The 21,587-nt window shown below is 47.7% G+C and overlaps 1 protein-coding gene across 3 annotated transcripts in view; it reads right to left on the bottom strand.

Moving 5' to 3' along the window:
• ERAP2 (endoplasmic reticulum aminopeptidase 2) overlaps positions 1 to 21,587 on the bottom strand; it is a 258,175-nt gene that overhangs the window by 210,667 nt on the left and 25,921 nt on the right. For all 3 annotated transcript variants that reach the window (XM_029572856.1, XM_029572865.1, XM_029572875.1), the window contains exons 3-4: positions 16,024 to 16,162; positions 4,154 to 4,288 (exon numbers count right to left, since the gene is read on the bottom strand). In XM_029572856.1, coding sequence (XP_029428716.1) covers positions 4,154 to 4,288; positions 16,024 to 16,162 — 274 coding nt within the window. The remainder of the gene's footprint in view (positions 1 to 4,153; positions 4,289 to 16,023; positions 16,163 to 21,587) is intronic.

Here is a 21,587-nt window from a genome sequence, read left to right on the forward strand (position 1 = left end):
CTGCAAATAGAGCAAGTTGCTTCAGCATGCTCCTGGTCTTCATCTCTTTAGTCTCTGGTCTTCATTTTCATCCTGTAGTTAGTCTTCAGTTCTTCATCAGTTCCTTGTCTTGTGGTCAATCTTCAGTTCTTTACTGTCTTCTGTGTCTCCGTCTGCCCACCTGTACTGTTCCTCGTCTCCCTGTCTGCCTAGCTGTCCTGCCTTATCTTGGACGGAGTTCAGCCTGCTTGACACTCGACTCTGCTTGAACTCCGCTTGCCACTGATCACTGCCTGACTCACTACTTCACCTGATCTCCACCTGCCATTGACAACTGCCTGCCTCACGACTATACCTGAACTCTGCCTGACTCATGTCCACATCTGAATGCTGCCTACCTCGACCACTGCCTGCCTCTCAGTACACCTGAACCCAGCCTGCCTCGGATCCTAGCCTGTGACCTGAACTTCTCCACAGACATCCAGCTCATCAGCAGATGCACCCCCCCCCCCCCCAAGACCTGCCAGCTCCAGTACCTTGGGCTGCTGCCACAGCCAGCTCCACCAGCTGACGATGGGGACTTGAAGTGCTCCTGCTGGCATGTTGCACCAATTCCACCTTGATCCAAGTGTCCACAGCCGCAACAGTAGAGGGGCTAACTAAACTTAAAGTAGATAAGGCAATGGGGCCAGATAGGATACATCCAAGGGTACTAAGGGTACTTAGAGATGTCCTGGCAGCTACACTGGCTGACCTTTTTAATGCTTCTTTAGAGTCTGGAGTAGTTCCTGAGGACTGGAAAAGGGCGGATGTGGTTCCTGTTCATAAAAGTAGAAGTAAGGAGGAGGCTGACCTCTGTGGTGAACAAACTAATGAAATCTCTGCTACAACAGAGGAAAGTGTAATTTTTGAAATCCAATGAATTGCAAGCTCCAAGGCAGCATGGTTTAACCAGAGGTATATCTTGTCAGATGAATCTGGTCAATTTCTTTGATTGGGTAACGAGAGAGTTGGATCAAGGAGAGCCCTAGACGTAGTGTACTTGGATTTCAGCAATGCCTTTGACATGTATAAATAAATAGTGCACCCTGGGTATGGATCCTAGAGTAACTGACTGAGTTACAAACTGGCTGAGTTGGAGGTGACAAAGGTTAATGATAAATTGAGTTTTCTCTGAGGAGGGAGTTTTTACTAGCGGTGTGTCTCAGGGAACTGTTCTTTTCAACATTTTTGTAAGCAACATAATGGAAGGATTGTCGGGAAAGGTTTGTCTTTTTGCCAATGACACCAAAATCTGTAACAAGATTGACAGCCAGGAAGGAATGGAAAATATGATGAGGAATCTAGTGAAGCTCAAGGAATTGTCTAAAGTCTGGCAACTAAGATTTAATGTTAAAATAATGCAAAAACCCAAGGGAAAGGTACAATATTGGAGGTTAAATTCTTCTAAATACAAAAAAAGAGCGGGATCTGGAGGAAATTGTACCTAATAATCTTAAGGTGGCCAAACAAGTGTTATAATTTGACTAGAATTGTGGGCCCTTGGTCGCAATAAGACATGGCTCCTCCCACAGGGTGGAGCCCTGTGGAGACTTGTTGCGACAGGCTGGCTCTCAGAAGACAGACACAGAGAATATAGACAGTCTTTATTATACTGCAAGTGATGAGTGGAACCCGAGGAGCGGGTGAAGAACCTCAGCCCAGAGGAGGAGGGTCTGGAACTCTTCTTTGGAAACTATATATTCAAGAAAAGGCATGGATTCCTGATGAAAGGCGCACTTGTCGAGCTTCGTATAGAGGCGGTTGTCTTGTAATCTTCGTAGTACCTTTACCACATCTGCTTGATGCATCTGAAAGTCTTAAGAGAAGATTAAGATGTCATCTAAATATACCACCACGCATTGGTATAGCAGGTCTTGCAGAATTTCATTCATCATATTTTGAAACACCGCTGGTGCATTGCACAAGCCAAAGGGCATGACTAAGTACTCGAAGTGTCCGTCAAGGATATTAAAGGCTGTTTTCCACTCGTCCCCATGACGGATTCGAACCAGGTTGTAGGCCCCTTTCACATCCAGCTTGAAGAAGATCTTTGTCCTCTGGAGTCTGTTGAATAGGAGAGCTGAGCTAGGTCCATGGAGTTAGCAATCTGTTATAATTTGACTAGAATTGTGGGCCCTTGGTTGCAATAAGAGATGGCTCCTCCCTCAGTAGACAGACACAGAGAATATAAACAGTCTTTATTATACTGCAAGTGATGAGTGGAACCCGAGGAGCGGGTGAAGAACCTCAGCCCAGAGGAGGAGGGTCCCCAATGTAGTATTCCATCTGTACTCTGTAGCATGGAAAAAGCGGAGATGGTTTCTCACCAGGTTATAGGAAGGATCCGGTAGTGGTCCGCAGAGCGAGGTAGCCGTGCATCCCTCACAGATGGTAGGCCAGAGAGAGAGGCAGATCCGGTAGTGGTCCGCAGAGCAGGGCACGCCGTGAATCCACACTGTAGATGGAAGGCCTGAGAGAGCTGGATCTGGTAGTGGTCCGCAGAGCGGGGTACGCTGTGAATCCACACTGTAGGAGATGAGAGAGAACAGAGACAGGCTGGAGAGCAGGAGTACTCACTCTGAAACTGAAGGCAGTAGTAGAGAGGAACCTCTGTGGAGCGGAGGTCCGGGACGAGACAAGGCCCCTGAGGAGCGGGTACCTAAGACATCCGAAGCAGGAACATAGCGCAGCAAACATCTGTACAAGGCGAATCAGCAGGAAGGGAATCCTTGCTAAAACATGGAAGGGTTAGCGAAGGGAGTTTAAATATCCGAAGGTAGTGACATCATGCGGAGAGGACGCCCCCGAGGTTCCCGCCATGACGCACCTAAAAGGAGGGCGTGCGCGCATGCCCTAGGTGATCCCAGGAGGAAAATGGCGAACACAATCGCCCATGCCGGCCCAGGGACACTGGAGAGGTCAGTGTGCAGAAGCGGAGGCAGTCATCTTACCCAATGGAGTGGAATTAGGCAGGAGAGAGGTGAGCAACAGAGGGTGCAGCCATCTGCGACAGACAGGTGCAACAAGTGGATAAAATGATGGTAAAAGCCATAAAGATGCTTGGCTGCTTAGGGAGAGGAATGGTCCGCAGAAAAAGGGAGGTGATATTGCCCCTGTATATTTCCCTGGTGAGGTCTCACTTGGAATACTGTGTACAATTCTAGAGAACACAACTTCAAAAGGATATAAACAGGATGAATTCAGTTCAGAGGGTAGCTACTAAAATGGTCAGTGGTCTTCGATCTATATCATATGGAGATACACTTAAAGATCTAAATATATATTTCCTGGAGGAAAGGCAAATAGGGAAGATATGATTGACACATTCTTTTATCTCAAAGGTTTCCATGCACAGCAGGTGAGCCTTTTTAAATGGAAAGGAGGCTCTAGAATGAGGGGTCATGTGAAACAGGGTAGACTCAGGAGTAATCTTAGGAAATATTTCTTTACAGAGAGGGTGGTAGATGCATAGAACAGCCTCCCAGTGGAAGTGGTGGAGACCAAAAAAGTATTTGAATTTAAGAAAACATGGGATAAATACAGGGGAATTTTAAGGAAGTGATGAGAATTATATTGCTAAATTAATTGGCTGGATGGGCACACTGGATGGGTCATATGGCCTTTTTCTTTCATCATGTTTCAATGTTGATGGGGGAGGGGAGCCGTTGTTGTGCAACCCTGGCCAGATATTTTTATATTTTTGTGGTGGGCCGCCTCAAATAGAAGGGGGTCTTGTTTGACCCCCAGATACTTTTTTTCACTTGTTTGACACTTTTTTTGGGGTGGGCCCTTTAAGGGATAGTGGCCTCATGTGTTGGGGGCTGCCATCGTATGGTAATGGCAAGGCCACATTGTTTTGCTTCATGGAAGTTTGTCACGAGACAACATGGTGATACAGCTGTGATAATTTTTCTGGGGAGAGACCCACTATCGCAGGTAAGCCCCCCCTACAATAGTGGGGTCCCTCCCACAAAAAAAGTAACGGCTTATTGAATCCAGGCCTTAGATTGTAAGCCCTGTGGGACTAGGGAAATACCTACAGTACTTGACTATAACCCACTTAGAAGTGCCTGAAAAAGCAGAATATAAATAAGAAATATATGTATATACATAAATTGTAATTCAGACATACCTTTATTCCTGATGAAGTTGTGCCACTGACAAATCGGAAATCACATATTATGAAAGCTACTAAATAAGTGCTCATTTTCACACTTGCTGCAAAGTGATCTTCAAGAATATTATTTTCCAGGATGACAGTATTTACCTATTGTACAAGAACAAGATCAGAATTTTAAGTCTTCATTTTGATGTATCTGCCACCTGCCTAAATATTTTTTTTCTCTGGGTTCAAGAAACTTTGTAACATAGCATCTGTAACTGGTACTATGCAAGTTTAGTACAAAAAGGAAAAACTAACAGAAAAAGAATAATTTATTTGGGTTGTTGTCACATATGGCATTTTATTTCAAAGTAGAAAATGTTTCTCTTTTGATCTCTGCATCCAGTCCACGAAAGAAAATCATGTCACCCTGTTTAATGTTTATTCATCATGGTACACAAAGTACCTCAAATTTGTTTTGTTTAAAAAAGAAAGCCTACTTTATTATGTGAGTAGAGACCCATAGGTCTACACTAGATGGCCCTAGTTCGCCACCCTTGGATTTAGTCAACTAGAAGGGATATACAATTCCTTACAGCACTTCCCCCAGAGGCTCACTGCATGATATAATTTCATTCCAGAAAGGGGGGCGAGTCTAGGATATAGTGGAGGCAGTGTAGTTTTGGAATTTGAGGAAGAAGTATTTTGTGTGCTCTCCAAGTTTAGGCCCCCTACCTATACAAGGGATGGAGAGACACTGCCCTGCCAGGTCTTTGTAATGAAGACTGGAGGGAAGACAAGCAAAGAGAGATTTTTCTCTTTTGAATGAGTTTTGAGATTTTTGTGTATCAGACCTGTATATTATGGGAGGCAGAAAACCCCTCTCCAGGAGTGCAGGAGGAATCTGTATACCTCGTCACCCCTTCAATAGGAGGTTATAGAGACCACAGAAAGATTCCAGTATTTTTTCTCTAAAACTGAGTTGCTACCACCCCTTCCTTGCCCAGGACTGGAAGTTAATATCTGCTTCCAGAATAGACCTTTTCTCCCAAAAGGTCCCCTGACATCAAATTTGGAGAGAAGAGGAAGACACCTGGAAACCCCCAATCGGGATGCAAGATAGCAGCCAGACTGGCAATCAAGACTTATACCGTGGACCTCAGGTACTCTACTAGGGACTATACCCACGGCCATGTTGGGATATCTATTCTTCCCTAAGGGAGGATACTAAAATCTCAACACCCCATATTGAGGGACACTTACATAGGAAGAGAGAAGGAAAATTCATTCTTACCTGCTAAATTTTGTTCCTATAGTACCTCAGATCAGTCCAGACTCCTAGGTTTTGTCACCCTGCCAGCAGATGAAGACAGAGAAAGTTTCACTGACACTGTTCATAACCCAGTGTGCCACCTGTAGTCCCTCAGTATTGACCTGTACCAAAGCCAAGATGACAGCAACAACCATAAACCTCTAAGCAAACTCCCTCCCCTCCAATGAGCCAGAGGAAGGTGAAATTACCCAAATAGACAATGGAAAACTTGTTTCCCAAATTTAACATAAGCGATCAGCATTGAAAATCTCCAATAACTCCGCACTATATACAAAGCAACAGTACAAGCAGCGGACTCTTCCCCCCCAGTAAATGGGCAAGTCACTGGACTGAATCTGTTGGTACTACAGGAATGAAAAATTAGCAGGTAAAAAACAATTTTCCTTTCCCTCTATGTATTCAGATCAGTCCAGACTCCTGGGATGTATCTAAGCTCCCCTCAATCAAAGAACATGAAAGCTGGAGCCCCGACATCCAAGCGATAATTCCTAGCAAAAGTGTGCCCTGCAAACTTCATGGGGACACACCTGTTGTGATTCAGACTAAGAGAATGTGTCGCGTGCAACCCTAAACCCCCTGGCACCGGGTGCCCTTTAAAAATATAAGTCTACTTGATCGCTTCTTTCAGCCACTGTGCAATTGTAGCCTTAGGCGCTTTACCTCCCTTCTTAGGACCACTCCACAGTACAAAATGTTGTGGGCACGCTAGGGAGTGGTCCCAATTCCAGGGAGGTTAGTGTGCCCTTGGACCATGGTGCAACTGCAGAGGAGCTCCGTAGAAGCGCCGAGGCAGGCAAAACGTGTCCAAGCACGGGCAAACAGGCTGAAGACCAGAAGCTCCGATCTCTGCCGAACTTGAACGCATCGGTAGAGATCCAACACTCGATAGCCCTTTCGGACCTGCCACCTGGAAGCGGCAGATGCGACAGGACGGACAGAGGTTGAGGACAGGCAATGGTACTGGATCAAGATGAAGACACTTGAAGTCATGGTCGAGACGAAGGTTCTTGGAGACACGATCGGGCGAAGGTACTTGGAGACGTGGTTGGGTGAAGTCACTAGGCAAGAAGGCAAGGCTAAGGCAAGGCTGAGGCTTCAGGATGATGAGAGGATCCAGGTGGCTCAAGACAGGTCCAGCTGGAAGAGGCTTCAGTGACCCAGCGCGACCGGTTCCCTGGCAGGTCCACTGACAGCAGGGTCCGCTGGATGGGCAAAAGTTGGCCCCTGGAACATCTGCACAATGACAGGCTAAGGAAATTAGGTGGATGAAGACTCTTGGTGAGTGGAAAGACAACAGCAAGGGTAAAACTCAGGATGAAGTGGAATCCGGGCAACACTCTTGGTAGGTTCCAGCCGGAGTAGAGGCTTCAGTGACCTGGCACGACTGGCGCCCTGGCAGGTCCACTGTAGATGAAGACATCAGGATCATCTGAAGACAAGGACATCTGGAACATCTGAAGACGAGGACATCAGGGCATCTGAAAACGAAGACATCAAGGACATCGGAGGACGAGGACATCAGAGACATCTAAGGGCGAGGACATCAGAGACATCTGAAGATGAGGACAAGGGAGTCAAAGAAAGACCAGGAACCATGAATGAAGACAGGACGAAGGACCAGAAACCATGGATGAAGATAACGAGGGACTTCCCATGAAGAACGGAGTGCCTTGAAGAAGCTGGAGATGAAGAGAAATCCAGGAGTGGACTGGCTCCTTGTGAAGGCACTGAAGGACTGGAGAAGGGCCCTCCTATAGGGCAGAAGAGGAGACACCCTGAATGACATCATCAAGAGGGCCGCGAGGCTACTCCCATCGCGGGCCCTTTAAGAAGGCAGAGGAGGTGCAACCGCGTGCCTAGGAAGGCAGGACCAGGGACAGGGGTGGCTATGCCGCAGAGAAGGAACAGGAGCGGTACTAGGCCACAATGCAGGTCCCGGTGTCGGCGGCTCTCAGCCGTGGAGGTGCAGCATTGACTGCAGCCTCCAGGCCACATGGAGGCACAGCAGTGGTGGCCCTGCCCACCACAGGAGGAACGACGGCGGCAGCCAATAGGCCATGAAGAGGAGACCGGAGGCGGGGGGCCTGCCTGCGCAGAGCAGAGAATGACGTCGGCGGCCTCCAGCCTGCTTAGGCTAAATGGCGGTGGCTCCAATCACCACAGAAGACAGGCAGTGGCCTCCAGGCCACAAGGACGGCGTTGGGGAGACTGGCGGAGAGGTGAGAGGCTGCTTGCGGCTAGGCCCATGAGCAGTATCATATCACAAAAAGGTTATCTGATCAACAAAGAGGTGATCCGATCTACGGAAATCGTGACCTTTAGATGCCTCAATAATTCACACTCCCCTCTAAGAGCCTAAGCTTCCCCGCATGAGATGTAGAGGAATCCACATCCAGAAAACCTGGAAGTTCCACTTTCTAAGACGGAAAAGAAAATTATTCCTTACCTGCTAATTTTCGTTCCTGTAGTAACATGGATCAGTCCAGACAGTGGGTTATATCCCCCGTCCAGCAGATGGAGTCAGAACAGAGTTTGAGAGCGTCAGCATATAGAGTAGTGCACCCTCTGCTGGAGCTCAGTATTACGCATAGCAAAGCCCAAAAGGAAAACACAACATTTTGGATCCAGATCCGTCCCCAAAAAGGAACAGAGAAAGATATAAGTAAACAAACGGTCAACGGGACCACCAACAGTCAACTTGTGAGGAGCTGTGAACAGTAACAATAATCAGAGACAAACAGAATGAAAGTTACCTGGAAGAATCCGAGCAGGACCTAATGAAACCCCTAGTGGCGGGCGTCTGGACTGATCCATGGTACTACAGGAACGAAAATTAGCAGGTAAGGAATAATTTTCTTTTCCCTGTACGTACCTGGATCAGTCCAGACAGTGGGATGTACCCAAGCTTCCCTAAACCGGGTGGGGTCCTGAGAGACCTGCTCGGAGAACTTGATCGCCAAAAGAACCTGTGTACTGAGGCGCCAGGTGTAGTCTGAAATGTCTGGAAAAAGTGTGCAACGACTTCCACGTCGCCGCACGGCAGATTTCCTGGGAGGAAACGGAGCGAGATTCCGCCCAGGACGCCGCTTGGGATCGCGTGGAAAGAGCCGACACACTGCAAGGCGGCACCCGCCCCGCCGCAATGTAAGCCGATGAGATGGCGTCCTTTATCCAGCGCGCAATAGTTGTCTTGGATGCCTGAGTACCTCTCCTCGGTCCTGACCAGAGGACAAACAAATGATCGGATACCCGGAAGTCATTGGTAACCTCCAGGTAACGGAGCAGCACATGCTTGACGTCCAGGAGCCGGAGAGACCGGGGTTCCTCTGGAGCGAACGCTGGAAGCTCCACCGTTTGATTGACATGGAAGGCCGAGACCACCTTTGGTAGGAAGGATGGCACCGTACGAAGGGAAACTCCGGAGTCGGAGAAACGCAGATAAGGGTCCCGGCAGGACAAGGCTTGGAGCTCTGAGATCCTGGCGAGCAGAAGAGATGGCTACCAGGAAAACCGTCTTGAGGGTCAGGTCCTTGAGGAGGACCCCTCAGGGGTTCAAAAGGAGGGCCCAACAGCGTTCGCAGCACCAAGTTGAGGCTCCAAGAAGGGAAAGGATCCCGGACCGGTGGCCGTAGTGTTTGGCACCCTTCAGAAAACGTGCAATATCCAGCTGAAGGGGTAGAGAGCAGTCCTTCTGTACCAAGACATTCAAGGCCGCCACCTGAACCCGGAGCGAATTATAGGCGAGACCCTTACCCAGACCATCCTGTAGGAAATGCAGGATCAGCGGGACAGTCGCCTCCATGGTTTGGACCCCGCGGTCGGAGCACCAGACTTCGAAGACCTTCCAAACTCGAACGTAAGCGACGGAGGTCGAAGGCTTGCGGGAACGAAGCATCTTTGAGATCACTGTCTCCGGGTAGCCTCTGTGGCAGAGACGGCGCCGTTCAAAAGCCAGGCCGCAAGACAGAAGAGTTCTGCCTGCTCGAAAAATACCGGCCCCTGATGCAGAAGATGAGGAAGATGGGACAGGCGAAGTGGGCCGTCCACCATCATCTGAAGTAGATCTGCGAACCATGGCCGACGGGGCCATTCCGGGGCGACGAGAATTACAGTCCCTCGATGATGTTCCAACCTGCGGAGAACCTTGCCGACCAGAGGCCAAGGAGGAAACACACAGAGCAGTTGATCCGACGGCCACGGAAGGGCGAGGGCATCCACCCCCTCTGCGCCGCGCTCTCTTCTGCGGCTGAAGAAGCGTGGAGCCTTGGCGTTGAGAAAGCTCGCCATTAGATCGAGGTGTGGAGTCCCCCAACAACGGACGATGAGATGCATTGCCTCGTCGGAGAGAGCCCACTCGCCGGGGTCTAGCTGTTGACGACTCAGGAAGTCCGCCTGAACGTTGTCCACCCCGGCGATGTGAGAGGCCGCTATCCGGACGAGATTGCTCTCCGCCCACTCCATCAGGGGAGTTGACTCGAGGGAGACATGCTTGCTTCTTGTCCCCCCTTGACGATTGATGTAGGCCACGGTGGTGGCGTTGTCCGAGAGGATCCTCACCTCTCTGTGTCGCACCAGGGGAAGAAAATGCTGGAGAGCGAAACGCACGGCTCTCGTTTCCAGGCGATTGATCGGCCACTTTGCCTCCTCTGGCGTCCAAGTCCCCTGCGTGGCGCTTCTTTCGCAGACGGCACCCCATCCCACGAGGCTGGCATCGGTGGTCACCACCACCCAATTGGGAACCTTGAGCGAGACTCCCCGAGCCAGATGCAAGGGGACAAGCCACCAATCCAGGCTTTTCCTGGCTAATGGTGGAAGCAGCAGGATCACCTGATACTCCTGGGAAACTGGTTTCCAACGGGATAGCAGGGACGCCTGCAGTGGACGCAGGTGTGCAAACTCCCAGGGTACCATGTCGATGGTGGAGGCCATTACTCCCAGGAGCTGCAGATAATTCCAGGCGGTTGGTTCTTCCAAAGCCGAAAACCGAGACACGTGCTCCCTTAGGGCTTGCCCCTTGTCCTGGCGCAGGAACACCATACCCCGCTGGGTATCGAAGCTCGCTCCTAAGAAATCCAGGTGTTGCGAGGGCACAAGGGAACTCTTTGGAAGATTCACCACCCAGCCCAGAGAGCGTAGGAATTGTACTACTCTGGCCACTGAGGTCTGACCATGTGAGAAGGAATTCGTTCGAATCAGCCAGTTGTCTAGGTACGGATGTACTAGGATACCCTCCTTGCGGAGGGCCGCCGCCACCACTACCATGATCTTTGTGAAGGTCCGAGGTGCGGTCGCCAAACCGAAGGGAAGAGCCTTGAACTGAAAGTGTTGACCGAGAATCTTGAAGCGAAGATACCGCCGGTGAGCCGGCAGGATGGGAATGTGCAAGTATGCTTCCGAGAGATCCAGTGAAGCGAGGAATTCTCCCTTGTGCACTGCGGCAATCACTAATCGAAGAGTCTCCATGCGGAACCGGCTGACCCTGAGGGCCTTGTTTACCTCCTTCAAGTCCAGGATGGGCCGAAAGGAACCGTCCTTTTTGGGAACGATGAAGTAAATGGAATAGTGGCCTAAGCCCACCTCGTCGAAGGGGACGGGAACGATGGCCCCTATTTCCTGCAGTCGGTCTAGTGTTTGTTGAACCGCTATCCTCTTGAGATCCGAACCGCAGGGGGAGAAGATGAACCGGTCCCTTGGGGGGCGGACAAACTCCAAGGCGTAACCGTCTCTTATGGTGTCCAGCACCCACTGGTCCGTGGAGATAACTGCCCACTCCTCGTAGAAGTCCATGAGGCGGCCTCCGATCCAGGGAGGTGAGAAGTGGGCTCCTTTGGCATCATTGGGAGGACTGTGGGCGGATTTCCCTGCCCTGGACCCTTTCTCGCGGGCCTCCGCCCACGAAAGGAACAAGACCAAGGCTGGGATCTTGTCGGCTGTGTCCGGGAACCGGACTGCCGGTAAGACCTATAACGTCGCTGTGCCCTGGCCCTGGTTCTACCGGAAGAAAAATACATGAAGGAACGCTGTCTATCCTCCGGCAGCCGATGCACCGAATTTTCCCCCAGTGACTTGATGATCTGATCCAGGTCCTCTCCAAATAAAAACTTTCCCCGAAAGGGGAGGGAGCCAAGGCTCGACTTGGAGGAAGCATCCGCCGCCCAGTTGCGAAGCCACAAGAGCCGTCGGGCTGCTACAACCGAAACCATGGACCGCGCCATTACGCGAAAGAGATCATACAAGGCGTCCGCCCCGTATGCTATGGCAGATTTCCGACGGTCCCGCCTGGGCGGCCTCTTCGGGGGGCAACTCCTGAGAGGTGAGAAGCTGCTGTACCCAGAGTAAGCTGGCCCTTTGCGCGAGGCGAACTGCACATCACGGCCCGCATACCTAGGGCGGAGACTTCGAAGACCCTCTTGAGGAAGGTTTCTAGTTTACGGTCCTGCGTATCCCGCAGGGCCGTTCCACCTGTGACCGGGATGGTCGTCCTCTTGGTCACTGCCGACACCGCTGAGTCCACCTTGGGCACCTTGATAAGATCCAAAAAATCCTCAGGGAGCGGGTATAGCTTTTCCATGGCGCGTGTGACTTTCAAGGACGCCTCGGGAGTGTCCCACTCCCTGGTGAGAAGCTGTAGGAAGGACTCATGGATAGGGAAAGCCCTTGCCCTAGGACGGAGGCGGGCAAGTACTGGATCCCCTTTGCGAGAAGAGGTGGCGACGGCAGGAGCCACAGGGATCGGCGGATCTGGAGGTGGGTCGAGGTCCAGCTCCTGAATAATATGGTGGATGAGTTCATCCAGCTCTTCTTTTTGAAAAATCCGTAGGGCTCGAGGGTCGCATCCGTATGTCCATCCGGATGCGCCTCCGGGGGTTCCGGGGAGTCGTCTCTCACCGGCGAAGCCGCCCCCGTGGTATGCCAGGGTGGCACGGGAGAGGGACCCGGCAGGGATCCAGGCGTAACGGGCGAGGCGGTGAGACCAACAGCAAGTTTAGGAACCTTGGGGGAGGGGCCCTCAGGGGATTCGGCGCCTGCGCTCCCATACCCTGCAAATAAGCCATGTGCATTGCCAGAATAAAATCAGGTGAGAAAAACGGGGAGCTGATTGGAATCCCTGGGGGGGACCGTCCTGGGAGCCCCGGTCGGGCAAACCCCCCGCCGGGGGCAAAGCCTGTTGAGAGCCAGTGCAACCAATCCTAAAGAGCCTCCATTGGTTACCTATACACTTTAGAATAATATACAAGGCCATCCTTACCACATACAAAAATATCCACCTACTGGCTCCCATCGACCTACAAATCCCTCTCCAACTACATAATTCATCAAGACCAACAAGAGATGCATACAAAGGATCGCTACAGGTACCACCGCCCAAATCTACCAGACACATCACACTAAGAGATCGGGCATTCTCTACAGACATTCCACCGTTATGGAACTCCATCCCCTCAAACCTCAGACTGGAAACATGCATCTCAACCTTCAAAAAAAGACTAGACATGGATATTCACACAAGCATTCCCGGACTCAAACTGATCTATTTCATCCACGCCCATCCTTACCTTCACATACACCATGATTAACCACTATCGTTCACATGTTTGAATTAATAACCTGTCCTTTCTCTTCTTTCTCTACCAAGTTCTAATCACCCTGTTATATGTAACTGCCTTTTTCTGCACCATTGTTTTAGTTTATGTTTACGATGCACCCTTGTTTTATGTGAACCAGCATGATGGGACTGCGTTCTCGAATGCCGGTATATAAAAACCTGAAATAAATAAATAAATAAATAAATCCTGTCTGCATCTGGGAGCGAGTCCGTCTCATGCTGTCCCCCTAAATGGCCGCCGTTCCCGCCAAAGGCGGCGTCGTGGCCGGCCCGCGCCGCCCGGGCTGAGGAGGAGGCAGGTCCGAAATCGCACTGGAGGACTGCAGGGTGCCTTCCCCGTCGGGGAAGCACCGCTCACAAAGCCCCTCCCTCAGAAATTGATTCCCCGGTTCGCCGCAGGCCTCACACCTCAAGGACCGCGGCATGTCAGCACCGGGAAAAAAGCCTCGGGGGGGGGGCCAAAAACGAGCTAGTGCCGCGGGGGGGGGGGGGCCTGGAATGGCCCTAACAACCCGCCGAAGGGGTCCAGGAACTGCGGGGGAAAACCCCCGTTTCAGTTGAGCACACACCCGCGGGCGGAGCTTGCGAACCACGGGACCCACAAACGACGCGTGGAGCGGCCGGAACCACCGGCATCCACGGGGCACCACCAAAAAGAAGCAAATCTGTGGAGAAAGAAACTCAAAAAACTTCCACTTACCCCAACGGAAGAGGAAAGGAGTACAGAATAGAGAAGGCAGAGCCACAGACACACGCCTCCTCAAAAATTGAAAAGTCTTTTTTTTTTTTTTTATTTTAAGGATCCAAAATGAAGAGAAACATAAGACAGGGAAATACTGTGGAGAAAAAGAAAGAAATAACCAAAAATGAAGAAACCCTGTCAATCTGGAGGAGCTAGTGGATCCCCCCACTCACATCTGCTGGAGTCAGAAGAATACTGAGCTCCAGCAGAGGGTGCACTACTCTATATGCTGACGCTCTCAAACTCTGTTCTGACTCCATCTGCTGGACGGGGGATATAACCCACTGTCTGGACTGATCCAGGTACGTACAGGGAACACAGAGACTACCTTAGGCAGAAAAGAAGGTACCATGCATAAAGATACCCCTGAATCCAACATCCATAAGAAAGGATCTCGACACGATAGGACCTGGAGCTCCGAAATTCTCCTGGCTGAACAAATAGCCACCAAGAAAACCACTTTAATATTCAAGTCCTTAACTGTAGCCCTCTTTAATGGTTCAAACTGAGTCTCACACAATCTTCTAAGAACTAGATTCAGATTCCAAGTGGGACAAATGTTCCGCACCTGAGGATGCAAGTTCTTAGTTCCCCGAAGGAACCGTATAACATCCAGATGTGCAGACAGAGGATACCCTTGCACCTTACTCCGGAGATAACCCAATGTTGCTATCTGGACTCTCAGCGCGCACAAATGTACCCCGCGCGTGCTCCTCTAAAAATCTGCCCCAATATCTTTTGCTTCCATGCTTTGTTTTTTACTATGTTTAATATAGAGATACAATAATTACATTTTAATGTTATTTATATGATACTAATATTTTATGTTTTTAATTTTTTTTGTTTATGAATAGTAATATTTTAGTAATAATTTATATCTTATATTAATTTTGTTTTAACAGCTAAGGTGTATTTTTTTTGTACTTTTTCTGATCCTTTTTAATTATTTAGCTGTTCATATTATTTTTTTATTGTATGATTGAAATATCTCTACTTTTATTGAATTGTAAACTGTTGTGAAGGCTATGCCAAGACGATGGTATTTAAAAAAACAATAAAACCATAAACTATAAGCCATTTTTTTATATAGTGATTTTTTAGGGGTAAATAGTCATTTAGTACTGACACTTCTATTAGTAATTTTCTCCTTTACCTCTGTGTCAGTTTTTCTAGCATCAAACTTCTTGTTAGTTGGTCTGGGAATTAATAATTATATTCTATTATTTATACATAAATGTATGTAAGAAAGAATGACTAATTGTACAAGTATAAGAAATTAACAGGAGGCTAACAGCAACTGTGTGAATGAGCTAGATTCGGGGTGACTAAACTTTTTGAGCCGTGGCTTTCCTTCTATTCATGCAATTGGTAGGGACCCCCCTAAGATTGGTGGAGAGGTACGGGAGGAGGTGCACAAATGCATTGGCCGCCGGGCACCGGAGACCCCTTGCTACGCCACTGGTATGAAGGTGAGAGTTAGGAACGGGGGACACTTTTTTCTGTGGGAGCTGAGCCATAGACTTACAGATATTTTGAGATTCAGGGGTGAGGTGAGGTTGGATTTTCATAGGTTTTGCAGCAGCCCCAGGAAGAAGGGGCAGTTCTGTACATTGCCAGAGGCGAGAATGTATGAAGTTCCTTGCCTCAGCAATGAAAAGCAAGTTACTGCAGAATTCACATAGCTGTGGTACTGCAATTGACTCTCTTGGTAATGAACGTGTGGTAAAATGTAGCATGACATGCCATTTTACTGCAGTTTAATAAACAGACACCTTGAACTTTCATCCTCTGACATTTAGTTTTGTAACTTTCTTTCCATTGAGAAAGAAATAATGTAGAAGAAGCAAACTTATCTCTAAAGTATTTGAATCATAACTTCACCCCCATCTCTGATCTCCTCTAGGATATACATATTTAGGTCTTTAAGTCTCATCTCATAGGGCTTTTGGTACAGATCCTTTACAATTTTAGTAGCCCTTCTTTGAACCACCTCTGTTCTGTCTATATCTTTTTAGAGGTACAGCATCCAGAAATGGACACAATACTCCAGGTGAAGATCCATCATTGAACTATTACCCCCTTTTTTTTCTTGGATAAGTCTGACTCTAAAGTTTATGTATTATTAGTTATAGTCTAAAGTTTCTGTTTATAGCAGGTATGGAAAATGTAGCAGACATAGGAACATATACAATGTATGTGTACATATATTTATATATTACCTTTGGCATATTTGATAGTGCAATGTGATGATCATCCCTCCTTATTTTTACTGAATAATTGGCTTTAAAAGAAGGTTCATCAAAGCATGGAAATGCCTGCCGAGCTGAAGTAGGTTGAAAGTGAGTAGCTGCTAAAACCCTAAGTAGAAAAAATAATTTTATAAGAATGCAAACTTAAATGAACAAATATTAATACACATCTAGATTTATAGAACATTATTAATAAAAATGCTTGAGGAGACTAACATAAGAAGTTATATTGTGTAGAGATGTGACCAGAATTTATTGTTCACCAGTGACAAAATGCAGAGCTTATAGGTACCATGAAGATGATTTCCTAAAGCTCATATATGAGAATGCAAGATCACTAGTCTGCAAAATATGAAGATATGTAAAAAATTACATAAAGGAGTAAATCTCCACAGAAGAGAACAGAATATTTAACCCCCCCCCCCCCCCAAAAATCTAGAGTCAGTTTGAAAATTTTTCAAAAGCATTAAAAAAAAAAAAGTAGTGGGATAAATATCATCAGATACTCATTCATCTACATACATCAGGAATTTTTCAGAATTCACATCTAAGATGCCTGCAATATTGGAGCAAAGCTAAGGAATGGGTTTATATGACTGTTGTGAAACCATTCCCTCAAAGTCAATGCTGCCTGTTGATTTTGACTCTTTAGGAACACACAGCTAAATCAACCTCGAAAATGCTCCAGAACTGGATACAAAAATAAACTCTGAAATGGTTACACTTTGCATAAATGATAAAAGGTGGGTGGCACCTTATAGATGAACCAATTTACTGAGGCAGGAACTTTCAAGGAAAGCCCACCTTCATCAGATGCATCTTCTTTCATGTAATTGAAACAAGTTTATATATATTTTTTTTTTTTTAATTTCACGTAATTAGTGCTATGCTGTTTACTGATTTCCACGGAGTAAAGGCAAATAAAAAAAAGTGCCATTTACTTCTATTTTTCATTTATGAAGGAAAAAAAACAATCTAGGGCCCATTATTCAAAGTGCGATCAGTGCTTTAGAGCCAAATAAGTAGGACTTATCCGGCTATCTAGCAGTCCCTAAATAACCGGTTACATTCAGCAGCTGCTGAATATCCAGTTACCTTTAGCGGCCACTAGATAGCCAGATAAATCAAAATCCTAAATATACATAAAAATAAACTTATAAGAATGTGAACTTAAATTAACGAACTTTAATACACATTAGGAAGGATTTACAAAATCATGTTAATTAAAACACATTAGAAGACTAACAAAGATGTGGCTAAACAGTTAGCTGGATAGTCAATGGGCAGTCAATAGGCATAACTGGGTGGTGCTACTTAACTGTATAAATAGTGATATTCAGACTTATCTAGGTAATTTAACCAGATTAGTCCAAGAGCTCCACCTAAGGGGAACAAGGGCTGGTATCAGTGAAGCTCCAGTTGGGCCTCTGTTTTGGGTCCACTGTGATGGTGGGACCTGCAGGTTCCTCCCTGTAGATTGCACCAACTCTCCCTCAGCCGAAGGGGTCCACTCCTGCAACAGATTGCTGAGGTCATGGATCCGGCAGATGCATCGGGCCTCCAGACCATTCCTGTCCTAGCATGGAGGATTCAGCAGCAACAGCATCTTCTTGAGCTTCTGACGAGCTCTATAGAGCGACTCACTGCCCATTTGGATGCCATAGCAACGTAAACCACTTCCTCAGCTGCTGCAGCGGTCACAGCATCTCCAGCCGTTCCTACTCCACCCATGATCTGCTTACCAGCTCTGCCCCAGTTTGCAGGGGTTAGGATTTGTGGGTATATGGGCCCTGGGCCGAGGTGAGAGATGGTACCACTCACGGGGAGGAGCCCCGTGAGCCTCACCATCGGGAGGCGAGGTCTCAGCTGTGAGGTGTGTAGAGTAACAAGTGCTGGAGAGAGAGAACAGAGATGAGAGGCAGAGGATGCTAGAGAGAGTGACCCCAGGTGATGGAGTCATGGAACATCAGCGCAGGGAGCTTACATTAGTTCTAATAGAGAGTCCTTGAATCTTTATTAGAGAAGTAGAGTAACACTGCCCACGGAGCGGGGAGTGTGGCAGAAAGACACACAGGCGCTGGGGTGCCCCAGGGTCTGTGAAGTGGGGTATACCCACGGAGAAGTCCTCTGTAGTGATGGTACGGCAAGGGTCCACAGAGCGGGGTGCACCCATGAGGGTTCCTCAGTAGCAATGGTCTGCAGAGCAGGGTACTCACTGTAGCAGAGTGGAAGTTCCAGAGAAGGCCCCGGGGAATGGAGCAGATAGAAGTCCTAGGCAGAAGGTCCTCTGATGAGCAGATAGCCAGAGACAGGAAGGGCTCCCGAGAAACGGGTACCCGGAATGTCTCACGCCACGGAAGCAGGAGCTGGAACAAGAGTCTGTAGCGAGCGAAGCGGATTCAGCAATGAGGGAACTCGTTGCCAAGTCGTAGGTAGGCAGGGCCAGCTGGCTTAAGAATCCTTGAAGAGTGACGTTATCCGAGGGGGACGCCCCTGAGGTTCCCGCCATGATGTGCATAAGACTGGCCAGATAGCGAAATCCAAGGGCAAGATGGCAGTCGGCAGCGTCCACACCATCCGGGGGGCCCAGGAACCAGGGCATGTAGGCCAGCGATAGCTGGCGGAGGCCGCAATTCGACCCAGAGGAGTCAGTGTAGTCAAGCAAGAGGTAAGCAACAGCGGTCTCATCCGTTTGCGACTGACGGGCATAACAGCAGGGACCCAAAACAATGCCAGGAGCTCCTGAACCAATGCTTTATGCATAAGAACATAAGAAAAGAAATTGCCATGCTGGGTCAGACGAAGGGTCCATCAAGTCCAGCATCCTGTTTCCAACAGAGGCCATACCAGGCCACAAGAACCTGGCAATTACCCAAACACTAAGAAGATTCCATGTTACTAATGCAATTAGTAGCAGTGGCTATTCCCTAAGTAAACTTGAGTAATAGCCGTTAATGGACTTCTCCTCCAAGAACTTATCCAAACCTTTTTTGAACCCAGCTACACTAACTGCACTAACCACATCCTCTGGCAACAAATTCCAGAGCTTTATTGTGCGTTGAGTGAAAAAGAATTTTCTCCGATTAGCCTTAAATGTGCTACTTGCTAACTTCATGGAATGCCCCCTAGTTCTTCTATTATTCGAAAGTGTAAATAACTGATTCATATCTACTTGTTCAAGACCTCTCATGATCTTAAAGACCTCTATCATATCCCCCCTCAGCCGTCTCTTCTCCAAGCTGAACAGCCTAACCTCTTCAGCCTTTCCTCATAGGGGAGCTGTTCCATCCCTTTTATCATTTTGGTTGCCCTTCTCTGTACCTTCTCCATCACAACTATATCTTTTTTGAAATGCGGCGACCAGAATTGTAGACAGTATTCAAGGTGCGGTCTCACCATGGAGCGATATAGAGGCATTATGACATTTTCCGTTTTATTAATCATTCCCTTCCTAATAATTCCTAACAATCTGTTTGCTTTTTTGACTGCTGCGGCACACTGAGCCGACGATTTTAAAGTATTATCCACTGTGATGCCTAGATCTTTTTCCTGGGTGGTAGCTCCCAATATGGAACCTAACATCGTGTAACAACAGCAAGGGTTATTTTTCCCTATATGCAACAACCTTGCACTTGTCCATATTAAATTTCATCTGCCATTTGGATGCCCAATCTTCCAGTCTTGCAAGGTCCTCCTGTAATGTATCACAATCCGCTTGTGATTTAACTACTCTGAATAATTTTGTATCATCCGCAAATTTAATAACCTCACTCGTCTTATTCCTTTCCAGATCATTTATATATATATTGAAAAGCACCAGACCAAGTACAGATCCCTGAGGCACTCCACTGTTTACCCTATTCAACTGAGAAAATTGACCATTTAATCATACTCTCTGTTTCCTGTCTTTTAACCAGTTTGTAATCCATGAAAGGACATCGCCTCCTATCCCATGACTTTTTAGTTTTCATAGAAGCCTCTCATGAGGGACTTTGTCAAATGCCTTCTGAAAATCCAAATACACTACATCTATCGGTTCACTTTTATCCACGTTTATTAACCCCTTGAAAAAAATGAAGCAGATTTGTTAGGCAAGACTTCCCTTGGGTAAATCCATGTTGACTGTGTTCCATTAAACCATGTCTTTCTATATGTTCTGTGATTTTGATGTTTAGAACACTTGCCACTATTTTTCCTGGCACTGAAATCAGGCTAACCGGTCTGTAGTTTCCCGGATCGCCCCTGGAGCCCTTTTTAAATATTGGGGTTACATTTGCTATCCTCCAGTCTTCAGGTACAATGGATGATTTTAATGATAAGTTACAAATTTTTACTAATAGGTCTGAAATTTCATTTTTTAGTTCCTTCAGAACTCTGGGGTGTATACCATCTGGTCCAGGTGATTTGCTACTCTTTAGTTTGTCAATCTGGCCTACTACATCTTCCAGGTTCACAGTGATTTCGTTCAGTTTGTCTGACTCATCACCCCTGAAAACCATCTCCAGAACTGGTATCTCCCCAACATCCTTATTAGTAAACACGGAAGCAAAGAATTCATTTAGTCTTTCTGTAATAGCCTTATCTTCCCTAAGAGCCCCTTTAACCCCTCGGTCATCTAATGGTCCAACCAACTCCCTCACAGGTTTCTTGCTTTGGATATATTTTAAAAAGATTTTATTATGAGTTTTTGCCTCTATGGCCAACTTCATTTCAAATCCTCTCTTCGCCTGTCTTATCAATGTTTTACATTTAACTTGACAATGTTTATGTTTTATCCTATTTTCTTCAGATGGATCCTTCTTCCAATTTTTGAAGGATTTTTTTTGGCTAAAATAGCTTCTTTCACCTCACCTTTTAACCATGCACTTTTCTCTCCAGCCAGTACTGTTCCCCAATAATGCGGTCAAGACCACCTTTGTGTTCTCCTTATTGGATGGGAAGGTCTTGGTCTGTCCCCCCTATTATGGGAGTGAGCGGACCCTCTTCTTCAGAATCTGCAACAATTCATTAAGGCCTTCAAACTTGTCTTCGATGAACTCAGCCAGCTGGCCATGGTGGGTTCAGATCCCCTTCACCTACGCCACAGATCCCAGACCCTGTTAGACTGTGCAATTGATTTGGACCATGATTACGGGGTTGAACTCGGGAGAGGACAGCCTCCATAGTATTTTAATGGAAGGGCTGTCTTCACGGATCAAAGACAAGCTAGATGCACATGAGCTCCCAGAGTCCGTGGACGGCCTTATAGATTTGGTTAGGAGGATTGACCACTACCTTCAGCAATGGGCCAGGGAGCTTAGCCTGCCAACAGATCATTCACGCTAGCCCCCCATTTTCAGCAACCTCTCTCTCTGCCACCAACATCAACCCTAGCATACCCAGAACAGCCGATGTAACTGGGTCGCGGGTGCCTCACCCTTGAAGAGAAGTTTTGCCAACATCAATTGGGGCTCTGTTTCTACTGCACCAGGACCAGGCACTAGCTCGCACGGTGCCCAGAGTCCAGAAAACAACCAAGCCTAGGATCTAGCGGG

This window comes from Rhinatrema bivittatum, chromosome 1, assembly GCF_901001135.1.
Source record: "Rhinatrema bivittatum chromosome 1, aRhiBiv1.1, whole genome shotgun sequence".
Lineage (NCBI taxonomy): Eukaryota > Metazoa > Chordata > Amphibia > Gymnophiona > Rhinatrematidae > Rhinatrema > Rhinatrema bivittatum.